General features: G+C 42.2%; 1 protein-coding gene across 1 annotated transcript; it reads left to right on the top strand.

The window, feature by feature from the left end:
* Positions 1-7,076: 7,076 nt before the first annotated feature.
* On the top strand, positions 7,077-18,412 carry LOC125893273 (methyltransferase-like protein 27). Its single transcript, XM_049583842.1, has 6 exons — positions 7,077-7,181; positions 14,819-14,950; positions 15,446-15,574; positions 17,136-17,271; positions 17,382-17,474; positions 18,066-18,412. Exons 2-6 carry the CDS (start codon positions 14,834-14,836, stop codon positions 18,305-18,307), a joined length of 717 nt encoding a protein of 238 aa, XP_049439799.1. The 5' UTR covers positions 7,077-7,181; positions 14,819-14,833; the 3' UTR covers positions 18,308-18,412.
* Positions 18,413-22,819: the final 4,407 nt, after the last annotated feature.

The raw sequence follows: 22,819 nt of genomic DNA on the forward strand, positions 1-22,819 counted from the left end.
TCGTCCTCTGAATCATCAGAGGGCTCAAACATGTACAGCTGGATTAAATTTGTGGCAGCCATTGCTGAGCCAGGGAGATGTCAATCAAAACGAGGGAGCTGTCAATCAGAGCGTTATCTGCCACGCCCACTCTGTCCTGGGAAGTGGTCTAAACAGCAAAATGAGCTGTTTTTAAACCAGGTTTTCTAATAGTTATTAATGGTTATTTTCACTCAGACTTTTGTGGATGATTAATGAGACACTCAACTTTGATATAATATGTGCATTTTTACTATTTCAAGCTGTGTTTCCAAAGGCTTTAATGGCTCAAATCTGCAGCAAACAGCGTTAGGCAGGCCAAAAAACACATACAGGCTTAAACATGCAGTCCATTCTGCCACTTTGCAACACATTTCAAGTTAGCCTGAAGAAGAGTTTTCTAAATTTTAAATCTGGATCTAAATATCAAATGTTAAATCTAAATGTTAAATCTAAATGTGCTTGGTGAAAGTTCTTTTCACGCTGATGTATGTTCAGGTTTTCTCCGATTAGTTTGGTATTAATTCTTTATTTGCTGTTATAAACACAGTCAGACCACCTGGGCTTTTATTTTGGTACTTCCTGTGGCCGGCAGTGTGCATTTGCATATTAGCTAAATATTTAGTTTCAACAAGCACATTTAGATTTTAACATTTAACATTTAGATTTAACATTTAGATTTAGATTCAACATTTGCATTCAACATTAAATATTTAGATTTAGATTTAACATTTAGATTTAGATTCAACATTCAGGTTTAACATTTAATATTTAGATTTAACTGCGACATTATATTTAACATATTTCAAATATTGCTGTAAATGTGGTAAAAAGTGGCTTTAAGAAATTCACACCACATTGTTTGAAGCTAAATGTGGCAAAATGTTGCTGTTAATTTCAGTGTGAGCCACTTCACAAATGGCACCCCATATCACCTGGGCTTCCCTCCACACTCACACACCTTTTCCCAGTTACCTCATCACCCTGGTCAGTGTATAAACCTGCCATTGTCACCAGCCAGTTGTGCTTTCCCTGTGTTTTGGGGTTTTCCTGTTGATTTTTCCTGCCTGCCTGGTTGTCATCTCATCTGCCTGAATGCCTGTTTTTCCTCAGTTACAGTATTTCTTCTGAATCAGCCAGCCTATGAGTCTGCATTTGGGTCCTACCTGCCTTTACTGCTTCACCCAGTTGTAACATTTCTGGAGAGAAATGAACATTCAAAGAGGAACAACATCATCATTGGCTACTATTCACATTATTTGGGGATGTATACAGCATATTTGGAATATGTGTCTCAACTGGGGTTTTTACTACCGTTTGTAACACAGAGCCTTATTATGGTCAGCTCTGTACGTTGTCATGGATACATCATACTAACCAGCAGTCCAACTGTTTGCAAGGCTGGTGTAGAAATGCATGGCCACATTAAAAAGCTCACATTTCTGGTCAGAAAGACAAGATATCTCATGGGAATATGTTCATCATGAGAAAGATCCCAAATTAGCCTATTACAATTTTATGAATGTGTTTGGTAGTTTATTCAACCAATGATAAATGCTGACTCCAATCACCTTCAGGTGTCAAAAAGTCTTCTTTGAAAAAATAAGTTACACAAAAAGTATATTTAAAATCCAACTCCCCTGAATAATATAAAACTTTTTTTTTTTTTTTTTTTTTTTTAAAAATGTGTGCATTCATATAAATCTGAGATGCAAAAGATTCAAATCAAACCACTTCACTTCACTTCAAACCGTCCACAACTACAACTAACTACGAGTCCCATAATGCAATGCAGAGCAGAGCAGAACAGGCTGCTCATCACTGAAAGTGAGGACACCTGTGAGACAAACAGCGCTCACCCTGCACTGGGAATGGAGAAACATCTCAACAGAAGAAGGCAATTCAACTTGTGGTTCCTCCCAAAGACATTTTCTGGTATCGTTAAAAGACGTGATATGTGATGATGATTATGATGATGTTAGAAATATTTGTGTTAATACTGAAATTACTGGCACAGTTGTTAGGCAAACAGTGGCTGCATGGATTTAAGTTTGGGTTTTGATTGTGGGGGTAATGTGCAGTTCTTTAAGTTAAAAGTTAAAAAGTTAAACGTTAAAGTGAAAAATAGGTGTTTAAACACAATTTTTTTAAAGGGCCAGTGTGTAATATTTGGCATGGTTTATTGTCAATCTGAATCTGAATCTGAATATTCTACCCATTAATATGTTTATACAAGTGTATAATCGCTATAAAATAAAATTCATTTGGTTTTCGTAGCCTTATAATTATGCTTTAGAGAGATCGCCATCTTGCGCCGCCAAGTATGTATGGCAGACCGAGTGGACAATCCAGCCAGCCAGAGAACGCGTTTCACGTGTATAAATGAACCAATGAAGACAGCGGAAGGAAGGAAGGAGGAGGAGGAAACAGCAGAGAGTGTTAGTAGTTCGTCGATAGAGAGGAGTGAAAAGATTTTTTAGTTATAAAGTTTGCGAATGGACCACACTTACCACGCAACAGGAGAGAAGGAACCCGAACCGTCATCTGCGAGGAAAAGAAGACGTAACTTCACTCCTTGTGATGCACTCTCTGCGCCGCTTTTCCTCCTGATGATATATCTCCCAACGATGGGTGCAGTAGCACCGAATCCCATTCTGTGCATTCAGCCTCTCTTCTCGCCCGCTCAGCATCAAACACATGGAGTTCCTCATCTGTATGCTCCGGCTCAAACAGGTATGGCTCTGGGTCTGTGTCCGCTACAAGAAACTCTTCAAAATCTCATTCAAAGTCGTCCATTGCAGCTACTATAGTCCAGAGATAATGCTAGGCTGAATAAACAGCTGAGCTCTGTTTACTGGCTACGCTGTCAGTCAGTGTGCGGGCTGGAGATTGGTGGAGCAGAGAGGGGAGGGGGGGTCCCCACTTGGGATGGTAAATGAGTATGTGTGTAAAGTTATGAAGTGTGTGTGTTACGCCAGAAGAGTCAGAGTTTGGGACGGAGTCTTTTACCCCCTGGAGTGTTACTGGAGTTTCTGGAGTGCTCAAATAAACGGGCCTTTTTCCCGAACGCTCCTCTGGTCTCCTGCTCGTGAGGGATTCATTACAATATCGTAACATGGTTTAGATTTCTAAATAAACATTCACCTTGTCGCTAGATAGACCTACTCCTGAAAAACTTGTGCGCAAGGCTTTTTGTCCCTACGAGGCCATCGTCATTTACCCAACAGGAGGGGTGAGCGAGTGAGCCCTGCAATCTAGAATTTGACCACTGATGTCACTGTTTTCAACCCATTTTACACACTGGCCCTTTAAAATGTCTGTGGGTAAATCCATGTTGTATAAATCCAGTCAAATCAATATTAAAACAGGTATTAAATGTAAAATATTTGTGACAGAAATCGGTTACAGAAGTTGGCTCTTGGGACATGGAATGTCTCCTCTCTGGCGGGGAAGGAGCCAGAGCTTGTGGAAGAGGCTGAGCGCTACCGGCTAGATATAGTCGGCCTCACCTCGACACATAGTTCCGGCTCTGGAACCCTAGTCCTTGAGAGGGGTTGGACTCTCTCCTTCACTGGAGTTGCTCCAGGTGAGAGGCGGAGGGCCGGGGTGGGCTTTCTGATAGCCCCCAAACTCTCTGCCTGTACGTTGGGGTTTACCCCAGTAGACGAAAGGGTTGCTTCCCTGCGCCTTCGGGTCGGGGAACAGGTCCTGACTGTTGTCTGTGCTTATGCACTGAACAGCAGTTCAGAGTACCCACCTTTTTTGGAGTCCCTGGGACGGGTGCTGGACAGTGCCCCAACCGGGGACTCCATTGTTCTGCTGGGGGACTTCAACGCTCACGTGGGCAATGACAGCGGGACCTGTAGGGGCGTGATTGGGAGGAACGGCCTGCGCGATCTGAACCTGAGTGGTGTTCAGTTATTGGACTTCTGTGCGGGTCGCAGTTTGGCCATAACTAACACCATGCTCAAACATAAGGATGTCCATCGGTGCACGTGGCACCAGGACAGCCTAGGTTGCAGGTCAATGATCGACTTTGTAGTCGTATCATTTGACCTGCGGCCATATGTTCTGGACACTCGGGTGAAGAGAGGAGCAGAGCTGTCAACTGATCACCACCTGGTGGTGAGTTGGATCAGATGGTGGGGGAAGATGCCGCGCAAACCTGGCAGGCCCAAACGAACAGTGAGGGTCTGCTGGGAACGCCTGGCGGAAGAACCTGTCCAGATGATCTTCAACTCCCACCTCCGGGAGAGCTTCGACCGCGTCCCGAGGGCGGAGGGGGACATTGAGTCCGAATGGGCCTTGTTCCGCTCTGCCATTGTTGAGGCGGCGGTTGCGAGCTGTGGCTGCAAGGCCGCTGGTGCCAGTCGCGGCGGTAATCAGCCGTCAGGCTGAAGAAGGAGGCCTACAGGGCATGGTCTCAGGAAGCAGCTGACGGGTACCAGCGGGCCAAGCGGAGCGCGGCGGCGGCAGTCGTGGAGGCAAAAACTCGGGCGTGGGAGGAGTTCGGTGAGGCCATGGAGGAAGACTATCGATCGGCTCCAAAGAGGTTCTGGCAAACCGTCTGGCGCCTCATGGGGGGAAGGCGGCAACTTGCTCACACTGTTTACAGTCGGGGCGGGGAGCTGCTGACGTCAACTGGGGACATTGTCGGGCGATGGAAGGAATACTTTGAGGAGCTCCTCAATCCCACCAACGCGTATTCCAGTGAGGAAACAGAGACGGGGGTCTCAGGGGCGGGTCGTCCAATTTCTGGGGCAGAAGTCGCCGAGGTGTTGAAACAACTCCGAGGCGGCGGAGCCCCGGGGGTGGATGAGATTCGTCCCGGATATCTCAAGGCTCTGGATGTTGTAGGGCTGTCTTGGCTGACACGCCTCTGCAACATTGCGTGGACATCGGGGGCAGTGCCTCTGGAGTGGCAGACCGGGGTGGTGGTCCCCATCTTCAAGAAGGGGGACCAGAGGGTGTGTTCCAACTACAGGGGGATCACACTCCTCAGCCTACCTGGTAAGGTCTACTCCAGGGTGCTGGAGAAGAGGGTCTGGTCGATAGTTGAACCTCGGATCGAGGAGGAGCAATGTGGTTTTCGTCCCGGACGCGGAACCGTGGACCAGCTCTTTACCCTCGCCAGGGTGCTGGAGGGGGCATGGGAGTTCGCCCAACCAGTCCACATGTGTTTTGTGGATTTGGAGAAGGCTTACGACCGTGTCCCCAGGGGCATCCTGTGGGGGGTGCTCCGGGAGTATGGGGTGGGTGGCCCCTTGCTAAGGGCCATCCAGTCCCTGTACCGAAGGAGCATGAGTCTGGTTCGCGTGGCTGGCAGTAAGTCGGACCTGTTCTAGGTGAGGGTTGGACTCCGCCAGGGCTGCCCTTTGTCACTGGTTCTGTTCATAACTTTTATGGACAGAATTTCTAGGTGCAGCCGAGTGGTGGAGGGTGTCAGGTTCGGTGATGGGAGAATCTCATCCCTGCTTTTTGCGGATGACGTGGTCCTCCTAGCTCCATCAAACAGTGACCTCCAGCTCTCACTGGGGCAGTTCGCAGCCGAGTGTGAAGCGGCTGGGATGAGAATCAGCACCTCCAAGTCCGAGGCCATGGTCCTCAGCCGGAAAAGGGTGGATTGCCCACTCCAGGTCAGGGGGGAGGTCCTTCCTCAGGTGGAGGAGTTTAAGTATCTCAGGATCTTGTTCACGAGTGAGGGTAGGATGGAGCGGGAGATTGACAGGCGGATTGGGGCAGCGTCAGCAGTGATGCGGGCGCTTAACCGGTCCGTTGTGGTGAAAAGGGAGCTTAGCCAGAAAGCGAAGCTCTCGATTTACCGGTCGGTCTTCATTCCAACCCTCACCTATGGTCACGAGCTCTGGGTAGTGACCGAAAGAATGAGATCGCGAATACAAGCGGCCGAAATGAGTTTCCTCCGCAGGGTGGCTGGGCTCAGCCTTAGGGATAGGGTGAGGAGCTCAGACATTCGGGAGGGACTCGGAGTAAAGCCGCTGCTCCTCCACATCGAGAGGAGCCAGTTGAGGTGGTTCGGGCATCTGGTAAGGATGCCTTCTGGACGCCTCCCTTGGGAGGTGTTTCGGGCATGTCCAACCGGGAGGAGACCTCGGGGCCGCCCCAGGACACGCTGGAGGGACTACATCACCCGGCTGGCCTGGGAACGCCTCGGGGTTCCCTTGGAAGAGCTGATGGAAGTGGCTGGGGAGAGGACTGTCTGGGCTTCCTTGCTGAGGCTGCTGACGACGACGATATTTGTGACTATAAAGTTAAAACAATTAAATAGTTGAAACAGTTAAAATAATCAATCGTTGATTTATATCATAGATTTATATCTTTCATTTTGACTTATGCGCTGTAAAAAATATTCCACTAAGGAAATTGGTTGGAGAATAATTTTATTTATGGTTTTGTATAACCTGTACCTTATTTGTTGTTTCTTTTATGTCTTTTATGTCTTAATCCAACCAACCTATCGCCAAAACAAGAAAATAAAATGAATGTTGAGTTGGAATGAAAGAGTTGTCCTAGCGTCCTTTGGGGTTTATGGAGCCAGGCCGTTTCAAGTTGGGCAGGAGTTGAAAGAAAAAGCTAATAACTTGACAATATATGTGGGTGTATATGTATAACTATATATATCTATATGTACAGTATATATAATAGAAAAACACACACAGACTTGCATTTCTTTTAACAGGCATGTCAACGTCCATGTTTACTGGTGTTCACATTTAAAAACCTCAGTCTGACCAGCTCACACAAGTCATCAAGTTGAGAGTTTACAGCTGATTTCCTCATCCTGATGAGTGACTCGCAGCCACGTGCCACCACCGTCCAACACCAACCACAAAAAGCACCACTAACACTACAACATAGACATAAGAGCATAAATTTAGCACAAATTTAGAGGAGCTAACAGAGAGGTGACTGGAGATGGCTGCAACACGTCAGTTGATCTAACTGATAGATTATAATGAGTTACATTTATTGTAACTGTTCCTAACAGTGTCAGTTTTGAGAACTTACATCACCAGGATTTGAAGTTGTTTAACTACAGGAAACCAAATCTGTTGGTAGATTTCCTGAATGCCCACTTCACTGGCAGTCATGAGGATACTTGTGTTCTGATCGTCGCCTGTGGGTCTGGACTGGTCGCTAAACTGGTGAGCAAAACAATTTTCACTTTAACCTCAGTATTTCTGGAAGATGAAACCACACTGTAGGGTCATGTTACATTATCATTTCATGAAGGAAAGGAAATATCGCCTGCACACTCACTCCATACCACAGAAGGTTTGGATCCTATTTGATGTTTGAAAAGTTGAAACCACACTTCAATTCATACATACTTACTTACTTTACTTACTGCCCTTTATGCCGGCTGGCATGTAGGGCAGCAACAAAGGATCTCCACCTTGTCTGTTCTGGGCCAGGGTCTTTACGGAACCCCAGGTATGATGCAGGGCCTTCAGGGCCAATTCATACATGGTACACAGTAATAGACTGACAAGCTCTGTGATGGCAGGTGTGGTTAACCATCTAAGCCAGTGGTCCCCAAACATTTTCTTTAAGGGACACCTGACTAAGTGACATATTTCATGGATATTTCATATGATCTTTAATGCATAACAATAATAGTAAAGAGCAACTGATAAACTGGACAGTTAACTTAAATGGTGAACACAATAACTGCATTAGAATATTGCATCAGAGATGAATTTTCCTGATCCTGGGCCTCTCCTGTGGAATCATCTTCCTGTTGCAGTCCGGGAGGCAGACACCATCTCCACATTTAAGACTAAAGACTTTCCTCTTTGATAAAGCTTATACACTGAACAAAAATATAAACGCAACACTTTTGTTTTTGCTCCCATTTTTCATGAGCTGAACTCAAAGATCTAAAACATTTTCTATACACACAAAAGACCATTTCTCACAAATATTGTTCACAAATCTGTCTAAATCTGTGTTAGTGAGCACTTCTCCTTTGCCGAGATAATCCATCCCACCTCACAGGTGTGGCATGTTTGGGATGCTCTGGATCGGCGTATACGACAGCGCGTTCCAGTTCCTGCCAATATCCAGCAACTTCGCACAGCCATTGAAGAGGAGTGGACCAACATTCCACAGGCCACAATTAACAACCTGATGAACTCTATGCGAAGGAGATGCTTTGCACTGCGTGAGGCAAATGGTGGTCACACCAGATACTGACTGGTTTTCTGACCCCCCCAGACCCCCCCAATAAAGCAAAACTGCACATTTCAGAGTGGCCTTTTATTGTGGCCAGCCTAAGGCACACCTATGCATTATTCATGCTGTCCAATCAGCATCTTGATATGCCACACCTGTGAGGTGGGATGGATTATCTCGGCAAAGGAGAAGTGCTCATTAACACAGATTTAGACAGATTTGTGAACAATATTTGAGGGAAAGGGTCTTTTGTGTATATAGAAAATGTTTTCGATCTTTGAGTTCAGCTCATGAAAAATGGGAGCAAAAACAAAAGTGTTGGGTTTATATTTTTGTTGAGTGTAGTTAGGGCTGGCTCAGGCTTGCCTTGTACCAACCCAAGTTAGGCTGATTTAGGCCTAATCTGCCAAGGGACCTCCTATAATACACCGAGTACGTTCTCTCCTTCTCTCTCTCTCCTTAGTTTCTGAAAAGTTGGTTATTCTTCATTTGCTAACATTTACGTCCTGTTACTGCATGTCGCTCACTCGGCCTCATTGTGTCATATGGATTACCGTTAATTTATTATGCTGATCTGTTCTGTACGACATCTATTGCTCGCCTGTCCGTCCTGGAAGAGGGATCCCTCCTCAGTTGCTCTTCCTGAGGTTTCTACCATTTTTTCCCCCTGTTAAAGTTTTTTGGGGAGTTTTTCCTTATTCTCTGTGAGGGTCCAAAGGACAGAGGGGGAACCCTCTGATGCAAATTGTGATTTGTGATATTGGGATTTATAAATAAATTCAATTGAATTAAATATATGTGTCAGGGTCTAAGAAACATATACACATACACAGGGAGAGCCATCATGATAACCACCATTATTTATTCTTGAGACATACTCACATTTTCCATACAGACAAATTTCTGTGATAACAAATATTAAGATAATATCTTATCTATCATACTGTGACATCAGATCTCACCTGTCTGACAGGATATTCCTGATCAAATGGAGACATTTACAAACAAAGATGTGGAACCATTCCTGATTCAATCAGTGGAGAGAGAAATGAGGGATGATGTTAAATAAATATTCCTCCTACTGAGACAGAGATGATAAATATTTGGACTGATCGCAGAACAGCTATTACTGATCTCTCAGTGGAAGCTGATGTCCTAATTCACACTGATGGTGAACTGTTAACCTGCAGTAATAAAGTAGTCTTACACACAGAGGAGCAAACATCTGAAGCATTTATTTGTTACCTGAAACCAAACTAGTCCAGCAGGCCTAACAGCCAAGTCAAGACATGATGGGAAGACCCTGAGGGTTACAGGAGTGAGAGTTGGGGGGCTGTGAATTTAGCTGTTTGGACAGCTCACTCCTCCTCCTCCTCCAGATCTAAGTGTTGAATCTCTACATATTACTGATCTCTCAGCGGAAGCTGATGTCCTAATTCACACTGATGGTGAACTGTTAACCTGCAGTAATAACGCAGTTATAAAACGACACATCTGACCAATGACCACAGATGAGCAAACATCTCAGAATCAGAATCAGAATCAGAATCGGTTTTATTGCCAAGTAGGTTTTCACATACAAGGAATTTGGCTTGGCGCATTGGTGCATAACAAAGAATATTAAATAAATAAAAAATATAGAGTAATTAGGAGCATGTGTATAAAAAGGAAATACTATAAACAATTAAATATAAAATCTGAATGCAAATAACAATAATAATAGTCATATAAAAAATACAAAAAGTATGTCTGAAGCATTTATTGGTTATCCGAAACTAAGCAAACCAGAAAACCAAGTCAGGTCATTACAGGGGGGGCAACCCTGAGGGTTATAAGAGTAAGAGAGAGAAGAGGACCATACATGTTCCTGTGTGCACCGCTTCAGCCAATCAGTAGCTCAGTTCTCCTCCTCCAGATCTAACTGTCTGAAACACAAGTTTTTCACTTGGATTCATCTGCAGGTGAGTAGAAGCTGTTTTAATATTCAGGTTTGATTCATGTACTCATGTTTTTACTTATAGGAATTAAAACTACTAATAAAGCTGCAAGTGGCACTCCCAGGTACAAGACATTTCTCTGCCAACAGAAGGAAGCAGCTCAACTGCAAAATCACAGCTGCAAGCAGCAGCGTTTGAGATGCCTTTTGATGATGTGGCTCACGCTGAAAATAATATCAACATTTTGCCACATTTAGCTTCAAACAATGTTTAAAAAGTGTTGTGAATTTTTTAACGTCACCTTTTACCACATTTACAGCAATATTTGTTAACTTAGAAATATATTGAATAGTTAAATCCTAAATCTAAATCTAAATCTAAATGCTAAATCTAAATCTAAATATTAAATCTATATCTAAATATTAAATCTAAATCCAAATGCTAAATCTAAATATAAATGTTAAATCTAAATGCTAAATCTAAATCTAAATGCTAAATCTAAATCGAAATATTAAATCTAAATGGTAAATGCTAAATCTAAATGCTGAATCTAAATATAAATCTAAATCTAAATGCTAAATCTAAATCTAAATGTTAAATGTTAAATCTAAATGTTCTGGGTGAAACTAAATATGTTAAGTCTGTCCTTATAGAAACAAATAATGAATTAAAACCAACTTATCAAGGGAAATGAACACTTGAACATACATTAGTGTCATAATAACTACCTAAAATAACAAAAAAAACATGTTTGGAGAAATTTTATTTGAAGAGGGAATCGCCTTGTTGTTTACAAATACATCCGAGTAGAAAATGAGCAGAGTTTAGCTATATATATCTATATCTCACATTTTCCACGTCACTATATCACCGTTTAGACTAATCTGATGTTTGTAAAGTCTATAAACACAATGATTGAACAAACATTACTATCACGTTCTGAAATTAATAACATGGTTATCGTAGATTAGCTTGATAACATTGTTTGAAGCTAAATGCGGCAAAATGTTGATGTTATTTTCAGCGTGAGCCACAAACGGCACCCCATAGCAGCGAGCTTCACAAAACTGGGCAAAACTTCAGCTGGTTGAATTTTGTCTAAAAAAGGAGTGAGACCAATCGCACATTTGCGTTTATCATTACAGTACAAGGTAAGGCAGCTTTATTTATATAGCACATTTCATATAGCAGGGCAATTCAAAGTTCTTTTCAGAGCAATAAAATATAAAACATAATAAGGATACAGAATATAAAAGATTAAAGAAAGAATACATAAAGTTGGGGCTTGTCTAACATCATCTGGAAAGTTATTCCGGGTTTGTGCAGCATGATAACAAAATGCTGCTTCACCATGTTTTGTTCTCTCATCATATGTCACAAGCATGTCAGAGATTTAATTGTGCGCTGAGCGTGACAGGTAACCAGTGCGATTATTCTAGAACAGGACCTTAGCAGCAGCATTCTGACTAACCTGAAGTTCCTATTCCTTAACTGGTTCGGTCCGGTTTAAGAGCTCCACCCAATTTAATTCATGTCAACTGGATAAACCGGAGGAGAAAAAAAAAAAAAAAAAAGCTTTTCACATCGGCGGCGTGTCAAGGACTATATTCAACTTATCTTGCATTGTAACATGCATTATGACAACTTATTATTACTTTATTTATAAATGAAGTGGAGGAGCCTACAAGTATTTTGTTTAGTTTGTCTCAGAGGCTTCAGAGGGACTCTGCAGCTCCACTCTGCTCAGCTGTCTGTTGCTGCTGCGAGAGATCAAATTTCATTGGGGGCGGGGAAAAGTGTGAGGGAGTCAGCAGTCATTCAGTTTGTTGCCCCAGTAACCCATTTCCACTGAAGAAGTTCCTGGTACTATTTGGGGGGCTGGAACTACTGCAGGAAACGTCCTCTCGCTCGGCCCTCTCAACCGCCGTGTCTCCTCGGAGGAAGGTTCCTTGGTGTCCTTCTGCGTCTTCTTCTTTTTCGTGTAACCTTGTGTGTATTGGCGGTTAATACAGCATTACCACCACCTAGTGGATTGGAAGGGCAATACACCTATAATGGGCATTTACTGGTCAAAATAGCTCAAATGTGACCCCCAGTGGTAAAATTAGGTATATAATTTGATATATCGGTTCGGTTAGATATTTGGCTTTAAATCAAACTGGTTGGAAAATTTTCAAACTGGCACAAGCCTAGCATATATATATATCTATCTATCTATATATATATATATATATATAGATAGATAGATATATATATATATAGATAGATAGATATATATATACACACACACACACACACACACATATATATACAGTACAGGCCAAAAGTTTGGACACACCTTCTCATTCAATGCGTTTTCTTTATTTTCATGACTATTTACATTGTAGATTCTCACTGCAGGCATCAAAACTATGAATGAACACGTGGAGTTATGTACTTAACAAAAAAAGGTGAAATAACTGAAAACATGTTTTATATTCTAGTTTCTTCAAAATAGCCACCCTTTGCTCTGATTACTGCTTTGCACACTCTTGGCATTCTCTCCATGAGCTTCAAGAGGTAGTCACCTGAAATGGTTTTCCAACAGTCTTGAAGGAGTTCCCAGAGGTGTTTAGCACTTGTTGGCCCCTTTGCTTTCACTCTGCGGTCCAGCTCTCCCCAAACCATCTCCATTGGGTTCAGGTCCGGTGACTGTGGAGGCCAGGTCATCTGCCGCAGCACTCCATCACTCTCCTTCTTGGTCAAATAGCCCTTACACAGCCTGGAGGTGTGTTTGGGGTCATTGTCCTGTTGAAAAATAAATGATCGTCCAACTAAACGCAAACCGGATGGGATGGCATGTCGCTGCAGGATGCTGTGGTAGCCATGCTGGTTCAGTGTGCCTTCAATTTGAATAAATCCCCAACAGTGTCACCAGCAAAACACCCCCACACCATCACACCTCCTCCTCCATGCTTCACAGTGGGAACCAGGCATGTGGAATCCATCCGTTCACCTTTTCTGCGTCTCACAAAGACACGGCGGTTGGAACCAAAGATCTCAAATTTGGACTCATCAGACCAAAGCACAGATTTCCACTGGTCTAATGTCCATTCCTTGTGTTTCTTGGCCCAAACAAATCTCTTCTGCTTGTTGCCTCTCCTTAGCAGTGGTTTCCTAGCAGCTATTTGACCATGAAGGCCTGATTCGCGCAGTCTCCTCTTAACAGTTGTTCTAGAGATGGGTCTGCTGCTAGAACTCTGTGTGGCATTCATCTGCTCTCTGATCTGAGCTGCTGTTAACTTGCCATTTCTGAGGCTGGTGACTCGGATGAACTTATCCTCAGAAGCAGAGGTGACTCTTGGTCTTCCTTTCCTGGTCGGTCCTCATGTGTGCCAGTTTCGTTGTAGCGCTTGATGGTTTTTGCGACTCCACTTGGGGACACATTTAAAGTTTTGCAATTTTCGGACTGACTGACCTTCATTTCTTAAAGTAATGATGGCCACTCTCTTTCTTTAGTTAGCTGATTGGTTCTTGCCATAATATGAATTTTAACAGTTGTCCAATAGGGCTGTCGGCTGTGTATTAACCTGACTTCTGCACAACACAACTGATGGTCCCAACCCCACTGATAAAGCAAGAAATTCCACTAATTAACCCTGATAAGGCACACCTGTGAAGTGGAAACCATTTCAGGTGACTACCTCTTGAAGCTCATGGAGAGAATGCCAAGAGTGTGCAAAGCAGTAATCAGAGCAAAGGGTGGCTATTTTGAAGAAACTAGAATATAAAACAAGTGGAAACCATTTCAGGTGACTACCTCTTGAAGCTCATGGAGAGAATGCCAAGAGTGTGCAAAGCAGTAATCAGAGCAAAGGGTGGCTATTTTGAAGAAACTAGAATATAAAACATGTTTTCAGTTATTTCACCTTTTTTGTTAAGTACATAACTCCACATGTGTTCATTCATAGTTTTGATGCCTTCAGTGAGAATCTACAATGTAAATAGTCATGAAAATAAAGAAAACGCATTGAATGAGAAGGTGTGTCCAAACTTTTGGCCTGTACTGTATGTATATATACATATACAGATAAAACAAGGGGGTTCCCAAAATGGAGCCCTGTGGGACGCCACATGTCACAGCCATCTGCTCTGACTATAATTATGGATCGAGACAAATTACTTTCTATATGAAAGAATATATGACTTGAACCATTTAAGGACAGTTCCAGCAAGTCTGACCCACTTTTCTAGTCTTTATAACAAATGGTACACTCCACTGTGTCAAAAGCAGCACTTAAATCCAACAAAACACCAAAACAAAACAGAGACTTTGCCTGAGTCGGTATTCAGGCGATTGTCATTTATTACCTCTATGAGTGCAGTCTCAGTGCTGTGATGGCGCTGTGAAATGAGACCTTTTGTGACCCAGCCGGTGGGCGGGGCTTGGTACTCCAGTTCACTGAATCCAACTTTCCCATTTTCATAACTGCAAAGCAGTGGAGCCTAAAAGTGTTTTCTGCTGAGAGAATATTTTGAGCTCTTGATTGGATAACTGCTGCTAGATAAAACATCTTTAGTGTGTCAGAGAGCTCCTGTTAAGTGACTTAACATTGACTGCTGTCACAGTGTTTTATGTCTGACTATAAAATCTCACGTAATCATGTCCATGGTCTGTCTCTTTGTGGCAGGTTCATCACCTCATCATGTTGGTCCCTTGCAGAACTCAGACCGATGCCAGGGTTGCTTTTCAGTCCTGTAAAAGTTCTGATCCAAAAGATCAAGCTGAGTTCTACGACAAATGGGTAGAAAACTATGAAAAGGTCAGTTTCAATGATTCCTGATGAGGACTTAAAGAGCTGTGAGATCAATATTTGTTTTTTAATCTCTGCAGTACTACAGAGCTTTTTGGCCTCTTTGAGCTCCTAGTGTTGCTTTTACTGGTGGAGACCAAAAACAGAGCTAAAAGAGAAAGAATATCAAACTTAAATGCATTATGTTTTTCTGTGACTGTTGGATGTGGAAATAAGCAATGTACAGTACTAAACATCACTGTAAATAATAGTGATTGTTCGTCAAAAGGCTCATTTGTTGTTCAGATAATAGATTATTCATTAAAGTAACAATAAAACAGACAACATATCAAATTAAACAAAAGAAGATATTATTAACCAGTAGAGGAAGAAGTATTCAGATATTTCTCTTCACTTAAAGTACCACAGAGTAAATATACTCTGTTCCAAGTAAAAGTCCTGAAAATATTCAACCCTGCAGCAAAAACCACTTCCAACTGGAGAATTTCACTTTTTAAAAAACAGGATGCCACCCTGTTGAGCTACAGGGCACCACAGCTGGCAGTAGACTTCCTGTCTGAAAACTTCTCTGGGAGTCCTGAAGAAGCTCGGGTTCTGGACGTCGCCTGTGGGTCCGGATTGGTCACTAAACTGGTGAGCTTTAAAATCAAAGAGCTGACAGAAAGTAATTCATTTTGAAAGTCCAACAGTGGTAGTCGATTAAACCAAGCAGACAGGAAAGTCTGAGTTTCAGGTGATACAACAGCAGAAAATCACACTGATTGATCTGCTTAAAGCGGCTGTGATTTCCTGTACAATATGAATTTGTCATACACCGCCATACTGGTGCACAGATGAATCAGCTGATGCAACTCTTCAGCAGGTAGCAAAATATATTATAATCTTCACTGTGAAGAGCAATATGGTCAGGGCAACCTGCGATAAGTGCATTGAGAGGAGACCCATATTAAGCACGAACCCTTCAGTTGACATTATAACACAACAAACAATAACCCACGGCTTCACATGTCCTGTTCAGAATTTAACAAATGACAAATCATCTGTGGTCCAGTGAATCCCAACATTGGGTTTTGTTCTCCACACCTACAGACTGAACGCCAAAAGAACGTTGGCATGAGACGTTTGGAAGATGTAGGATTTTGGTTACTTAACAACACAACTCAAAACCAAGGAAATATCAATGTCATCTGTCCTCATTATCCTATGTCTATGAAATTAGACATTTTCCTGACATTAGATTTTGGTCACCCAACATCACACCCTAAATTTAACCAAATATCACCACTGAACAGCGAGGGTGGCCCTCTGGGAGAATTGTACATTAACATAATTACACTGCTAAACAGCAGGCTGGGTACAGCTCACCAGCTAGCCAGTTAGTAGAACAGTCTGTTGACAGCTTGGAGAGGCTCCGTCACTACAGTACATCCAAGATCAGAAAAGAACTTTACTTAGTGTAAAGTTACAGAGGTTAGGTTTAGGTAAAGTTACTGTGGTGAGGTTTAAAAAAAGAAACATGGTGAGGACATACCTTAAAATGACTCAAAGCTCACACAGTTCCAAACAAGCGTCTCCAGGGGAAAGTCCATGTTTTTCTGGCCCATCCACTGCCCCAACCTGCCTTCTTACTAGGCCGCCCGGGACTGCTTCCTTGTTTACTCCACTCAGTGCATCGGTCACATGATCGCAATTTTTTAAATTACGTGGGCTTTGTATGAATTTGGGTGCACAACTTTTAGCAGGAAAACACATGAACAGTTTGTGAGCACAGCCTGACTCTTGAAAGTAGAAAAGCAACTATAAAGCCATAAAAAGGAGAAGAAAAAAAAAAAAACGGATATACCGTCAAACTGCCAAAATCTTCAAAAAATTCTTAGTCATACAGCCCACCATTAAGTTTCACTGCACTGATATTAAATTACAGAATTCCTTCCAGGACAGTGTGTATGGAATCATAAGGGAATTATGGACCAGTGAAATAAAATGTGATCCTCAATGTATTCACCTGTAAGTTCTGATCAGTTTTTATGATTCAGTGTTAATGTTGACTGCATTCTTCTTGTATTTGTAGACTGGACACATCCTGTCCCTGTAGAAGCTGTTGGAGCGCGGGACAGACAGACAAACAGACAAAAGTCTCACTTATTAGGGGTTAAAAAGTGTTAATGTTGGCCATCTTCTTCTTCATTTATAGATGGCTGAACGGGGCTTCAGGCACTTTATGGGAGTGGACGGCAGTAAAGGCATGCTGGAACAAGCTGCAAAGACTGGCCTCTATGAGGACCTCAAACTGGCCCTACTGGGACCAGAACCACTGCCTGCACCGACTGGTACACTACACTCACACTGCATACACTCACTGCTCATCTTTAAGTGTTACAACAATGACTTCTGGAAACTAAACCTGGCTCTTCTTCCTCCTTCTTTTTCCTGGTTTCAGATACGTTTGATGTGGTGATCGTCGCTGGTGGTATGGATGCTGGTTTCATACCGGTCAGTGTTGTCAGGCAGTTCTGTGATGCTGCCACACCAGGTAACTAACTCCAGATAAGCAGATGTAGCATTTTAGTCTGGTTTCAGACCTCTGAATCAACAACCACCAAGACTGTGATGACCACAGGAGTTGAGGGGGACACTGAGGTTGTTGGGGCTGTATGGAGCCTGAGAGGAAGACCTGCAGACAGAACTCAGGGTTGAAAACGCAAATGCAAACCTGTGTCCACCAGTCTTTCATGAGCAGGTTAAAAAAATTAAGTGTGCAAACAGAGCCATGAACATTAAACCTTATTACAGCTAGAGTTGCAAGTTTTTAGAATATAGATATAATTTCTAGGAGACAAAGTCTTGTGTTGTGTTGTCTTGTCTTGTCTCATCTTGTCAGTGTTCAGTCAGTCAATAGATGGTGAAGTGACCTGATGAGGTACATAAAGCACCAGATTTACTGTAGATAAGACAAAGTAAAGCTTCTGATGCTCTTGGAGCTCTAACAGTCTGTTAGAGTTGGAATCTGTGTTTTTTAAATGGTTGTGTTAATCTCATGTGTGAGTATTTAGAAGGGTTTTACAGATAATATGCTTCCTCCAATATAAAACTAACTATAGCTAAATACGTTGTTTGTCTACAGGAGGTTTTGTCTGCATTTCGAGAGGTGACCACACAGCAACACCATCAATCAAATACAGGAAGGAACTGGAGAGAGAGCTGCAGCTGATGGAGGACGAGGGACTGTGGAGTCCAGTAGGAGTCAAAGAGACGGACAAATACATGGAAAACCCACATCTGGATGCTGAGAGAGTCAAGGACCTGCAGCAGGAGGAGCGATACATTAGCGGGAGAGTTTATCTCTACAAGAAATCCATCCATTAAAATCAGAAGTTATGGCAACATTAAACAGAAAATAAAGGGGCATCTTACAGCTGAGTTAAAATAAATGTGGGTTATACATAATGCAGAGCAACCCAATGTAAAGTAAGTCAGAAAAAAACATTTTTCAACAGATGCTGAACATTTAGTGTGATTTTTGTCATTGAAAGTTAAAGCTGCATTGGTTGAGTTTTTGTCCGCTTGTTTTCAGCAGAGCAGTTTGAAAACACATTTTATAAAGTAGCTGTGGCTAATATTAGAGCTGCCTACTTACACACCCATCATTCAAAAAGCAAGTCTAAAATAATATCATTTCTGTGTGAAACTGACTCACAATATGGAGAAACTCGTCTGAAGTAGCATTAGCTCATCAAACTGCAACTTTACCTGCTTCAAATATTAGCTTTTGCACTTACTGTTATCCTGAGGGCGAAATTTAGGGCTGATGAAATAACATTAAAGTGTGTGCTGTGTATACTTGTTTATACGCAACATCTCTTAATACAAGTACTTTTGGTGCTACTCAGGAGTGGTTGGTGCTGTATTTTTGGACTTGTGTGAAGCATTCGATACAGTCAACCATAATGTTTTACTGTCAGATTGAACTTCTCATCTTGAGCACTGGCATGGATGTCTTCATTTTTCTCAGATATGGTGCAGTGTGTTAAAGTTTGTGATGCACTCTCCAGTAACATGAAGTGTACAATGGGTGTGTCGCAAGGGTCCATGTTGGGTCCCCTATTATTTAGCATTTACATTAACAATCTCTCAAAACAGGGTCATAATATAGAAATACAAATATACGCAAACGATACAGTTGTGTACACACGTGCAGAAACAACTGAGTAAACAGCAACCAAAAAAACAGCCGCATAAGATAAAAATTACACAATGGCTTCAGTGGTCATGTCTGAGTCTGAACGTTAATAAAACAAAAGTTTTTTTTGACTTTTTTCTAAAACCATGGTACAGCTTCCTAATGTTGACATTTGTGTTGAAGGTCAAAGGACTGACATCGTCACTGATTTCAAATATCTTGACATGATTCTGGATTGAAATTTGAGCTTTAAGCAGCAGTGACATTCACAAGTGGATGTCACAAAATTTCATGCAGCTTAATGCTGACAAGACAGAGATACCGATCACAGGACATGATAGTGCAAACATTCAAATATCAAACAGTCTTGGTTCTCTGTCTGACTCAATAACTTCACTTTGCAGAAATCTTGGTGTCATTTTTAATCAAACCCTCAGTTTAGGCAAACATGTAAATTCAGTAGTTCAATCTGGCTGCCACCATCTCAGGAATGTCTCCAGAATCAGATCATTCCTTTACAACAAACATCTGGAACTTGCTATTCGTATATTTGAATATAAGTCATTTAGATTATTGCAACTCTTTGCTCTCTGGCATCAAAAAAAAATCCTTCTCCTGCCTTTTCAGATGAGATGTAAACAGACCTTGAGAACACTGGACAAAAAGCCATTGCATTTTCATCACTGTAGGATACTGGAGAAGTACAATTTATTTTCAAATCCATGCCTGGTTTATAAAATTCTAAATGGTTTGGCCCCTCCTTCGCTGTGTGGCCTTGTGTATACTCTGTCAGTATTAGAGACTGTAACATACCATTTGTCACACTGCATTTGGGGCAGTCAGCTTTTTCTGTAAAAGCTACAAATCAGTTGAACACTCTGCCTGACGATGTGAGGAGCTGCAGCCCTGCCAGTACTTTCAAAACCAACTTTAAAAGGCGTTTAAAAGCTGCTCAGCTGTGTGCTCACTGACTTTGAAATCTGGACTTCATAAGCCAGGAGCCAGGTCCAGCCCTCCTGATGTTTTCTGCTACCTTTTTTTATTATTATTTCCTGTCAGCCTGTATATACCTTCGGCCATCATAAGTTTTAAACAAGCAACCCCGACTTGGGCCTAAAGCCCCTTTTCTGTGACATGTGGCTCTGTGGCTCACTATCCTGACACAAAAGGGAAAGTAGCAAAACAAAATTTTGGGGCTTGCTGCCAATCACACACAACAGCCCCAAAGAAAAAAACAAAAAAATGACATTCCATTTAAAAAATTCTCATCAAATAGGATCATTTTTCACCACTTTGTGTTTAATATCACTGCTTCACTTGTACATAGAAAACTCCCCAAGTTGATAAGCTTCATTTTTAATCCCAAGTTGACCTTTCTATCGTGAAAATTACACTTGCTTTGGCCTAAATTTGTCACTATACCTCACTATAAAAAAAAAAAAACACGGAATGGAATGGAATTTTCAGTCACTAGCTTTCCAGAGAATCTTCTCACCAGCAATGTGAACCTGGAGGTGTTGAGTTCACCAAAGTTTCATGTTAAAAAAGTACAGAATGTGTCCCCAGTATTTAGAAACTGGCAGATGCTAGCTTACATTTGTTGGGAAATTTGCATAATTAGCACCAATTAGCACAATCACCTATGTAGAGTATATTTCAGCAACTGCAGTATTGGAGTATTTGGACAGTTTGGGGGTTAGTGAGGGTGCTGAATCCATTTCTGACATTTTCAAAATTCAAACTGCTGTATAGAGCAGATTTCAACTGCTGGAGGGCTGATTCTGATTAAGTGGATTTAGACGTTTTAGAGGATATTGAATCGATTGGATTGGACACATAACTTATGTATTTGAAATAATTAACTTCAGCTTGCTTTAAAAGTATAATGTATTATGATGGAAACAATTATTATGACTTGTTTTTAATAAGCCAAGCATTCACTTCTGATGTGCTGTTGTGTGTAGTTTTGAAGGCCGGGAGCCAGGTCCAGCCCTCATGATGTTTTCTGCTGCCTTTTTTTTTCATTATTTCCATATATATACAGTACAGGCCAAAAGTTTGGACACACCTTCTCATTCAATGCGTTTTCTTTATTTTCATGACTATTTACATTGTAGATTCTCACTGAAGGCATCAAAACTATGAATGAACACATGTGGAGTTATGTACTTAACAAAAAAAGGTGAAATAACTGAAAACATGTTTTATATTCTAGTTTCTTCAAAATAGCCACCCTTTGCTCTGATTACTGCTTTGCACACTCTTGGCATTCTCTCCATGAGCTTCAAGAGGTAGTCACCTGAAATGGTTTCCACTTCACAGGTGTGCCTTATCAGGGTTAATTAGTGGAATTTCTTGCTTTATCAGTGGGGTTGGGACCATCAGTTGTGTTGTGCAGAAGTCAGGTTAATACACAGCCGACAGCCCTATTGGACAACTGTTAAAATTCATATTATGGCAAGAACCAATCAGCTAACTAAAGAAAAACGAGTGGCCATCATTACTTTAAGAAATGAAGGTCAGTCAGTCCGAAAATTGCAAAACTTTAAATGTGTCCCCAAGTGGAGTCGCAAAACCATCAAGCGCTACAAACGAAACTGGCACACATGAGGACCGACCCAGGAAAGGAAGACCAAGAGTCACCTCTGCTTCTGAGGATAAGTTCATCCGAGTCACCAGCCTCAGAAATGGCAAGTTAACAGCAGCTCAGATCAGAGACCAGATGAATGCCACACAGAGTTCTAGCAGCAGACCCATCTCTAGAACAACTGTTAAGAGGAGACTGCGCGAATCAGGCCTTCATGGTCAAATAGCTGCTAGGAAACCACTGCTAAGGAGAGGCAACAAGCAGAAGAGATTTGTTTGGGCCAAGAAACACAAGGAATGGACATTAGACCAATGGAAATCTGTGCTTTGGTCTGATGAGTCCAAATTTGAGATCTTTGGTTCCAACCGCCGTGTCTTTGTGAGACGCAGAAAAGGTGAACGGATGGATTCCACATGCCTGGTTCCCACTGTGAAGCATGGAGGAGGAGGTGTGTGGGGTGTTTTGCTGGTGACACTGTTGGAGATTTATTCAAAATTGAAGGCACACTGAACCAGCATGGCTACCACAGCATCCTGCAGCGACATGCCATCCCATCCGGTTTATGCTTAGTTGACGATCATTTATTTTTCAACAGGACAATGACCCCAAACACACCTCCAGGCTGTGTAAGGCTATTTGACCAAGAAGGAGAGTGATGGAGTGCTGCACAGATGACCTGGCCTCCACAGTCACCGGACCTGAACCCAATCGAGATGGTTTGGGGTGAGCTGGACCGCAGAGTGAAGGCAAAGGGGCCAACAAGTGCTAAACACCTCTGGGAACTCCTTCAAGACTGTTGGAAAACCATTTCAGGTGACTACCTCTTGAAGCTCATGGAGAGAATGCCAAGAGTGTGCAAAGCAGTAATCAGAGCAAAGGGTGGCTATTTTGAAGAAACTAGAATATAAAACATGTTTTCAGTTATTTCACCTTTTTTTGTTAAGTACATAACTCCACATGTGTTCATTCATAGTTTTGATGCCTTCAGTGAGAATCTACAATGTAAATAGTCATGAAAATAAAGAAAACGCATTGAATGAGAAGGTGTGTCCAAACTTTTGGCCCGTACTGTATATATATGTGTGTGTGTGTGTGTGTGTGTGTGTGTGTG

Source organism: Epinephelus fuscoguttatus, linkage group LG8, assembly GCF_011397635.1.
Source record: "Epinephelus fuscoguttatus linkage group LG8, E.fuscoguttatus.final_Chr_v1".
In the NCBI taxonomy this organism is placed as follows: Eukaryota; Metazoa; Chordata; class Actinopteri; order Perciformes; family Serranidae; genus Epinephelus; species Epinephelus fuscoguttatus.

Coding starts and splice junctions, on each gene's coding strand:
- LOC125893273 (XM_049583842.1), top strand. CDS start 14,834: ATGTTGGTCCCTTGCAGAACTCAGACCGATGCCAGGGTTGCTTTTCAG. Junction 15,575..17,135: donor CCGGATTGGTCACTAAACTG/GTGAGCTTTAAA, acceptor CTTCATTTATAG/ATGGCTGAACGGGGCTTCAG. Junction 17,272..17,381: donor ACCACTGCCTGCACCGACTG/GTACACTACACT, acceptor TCCTGGTTTCAG/ATACGTTTGATGTGGTGATC.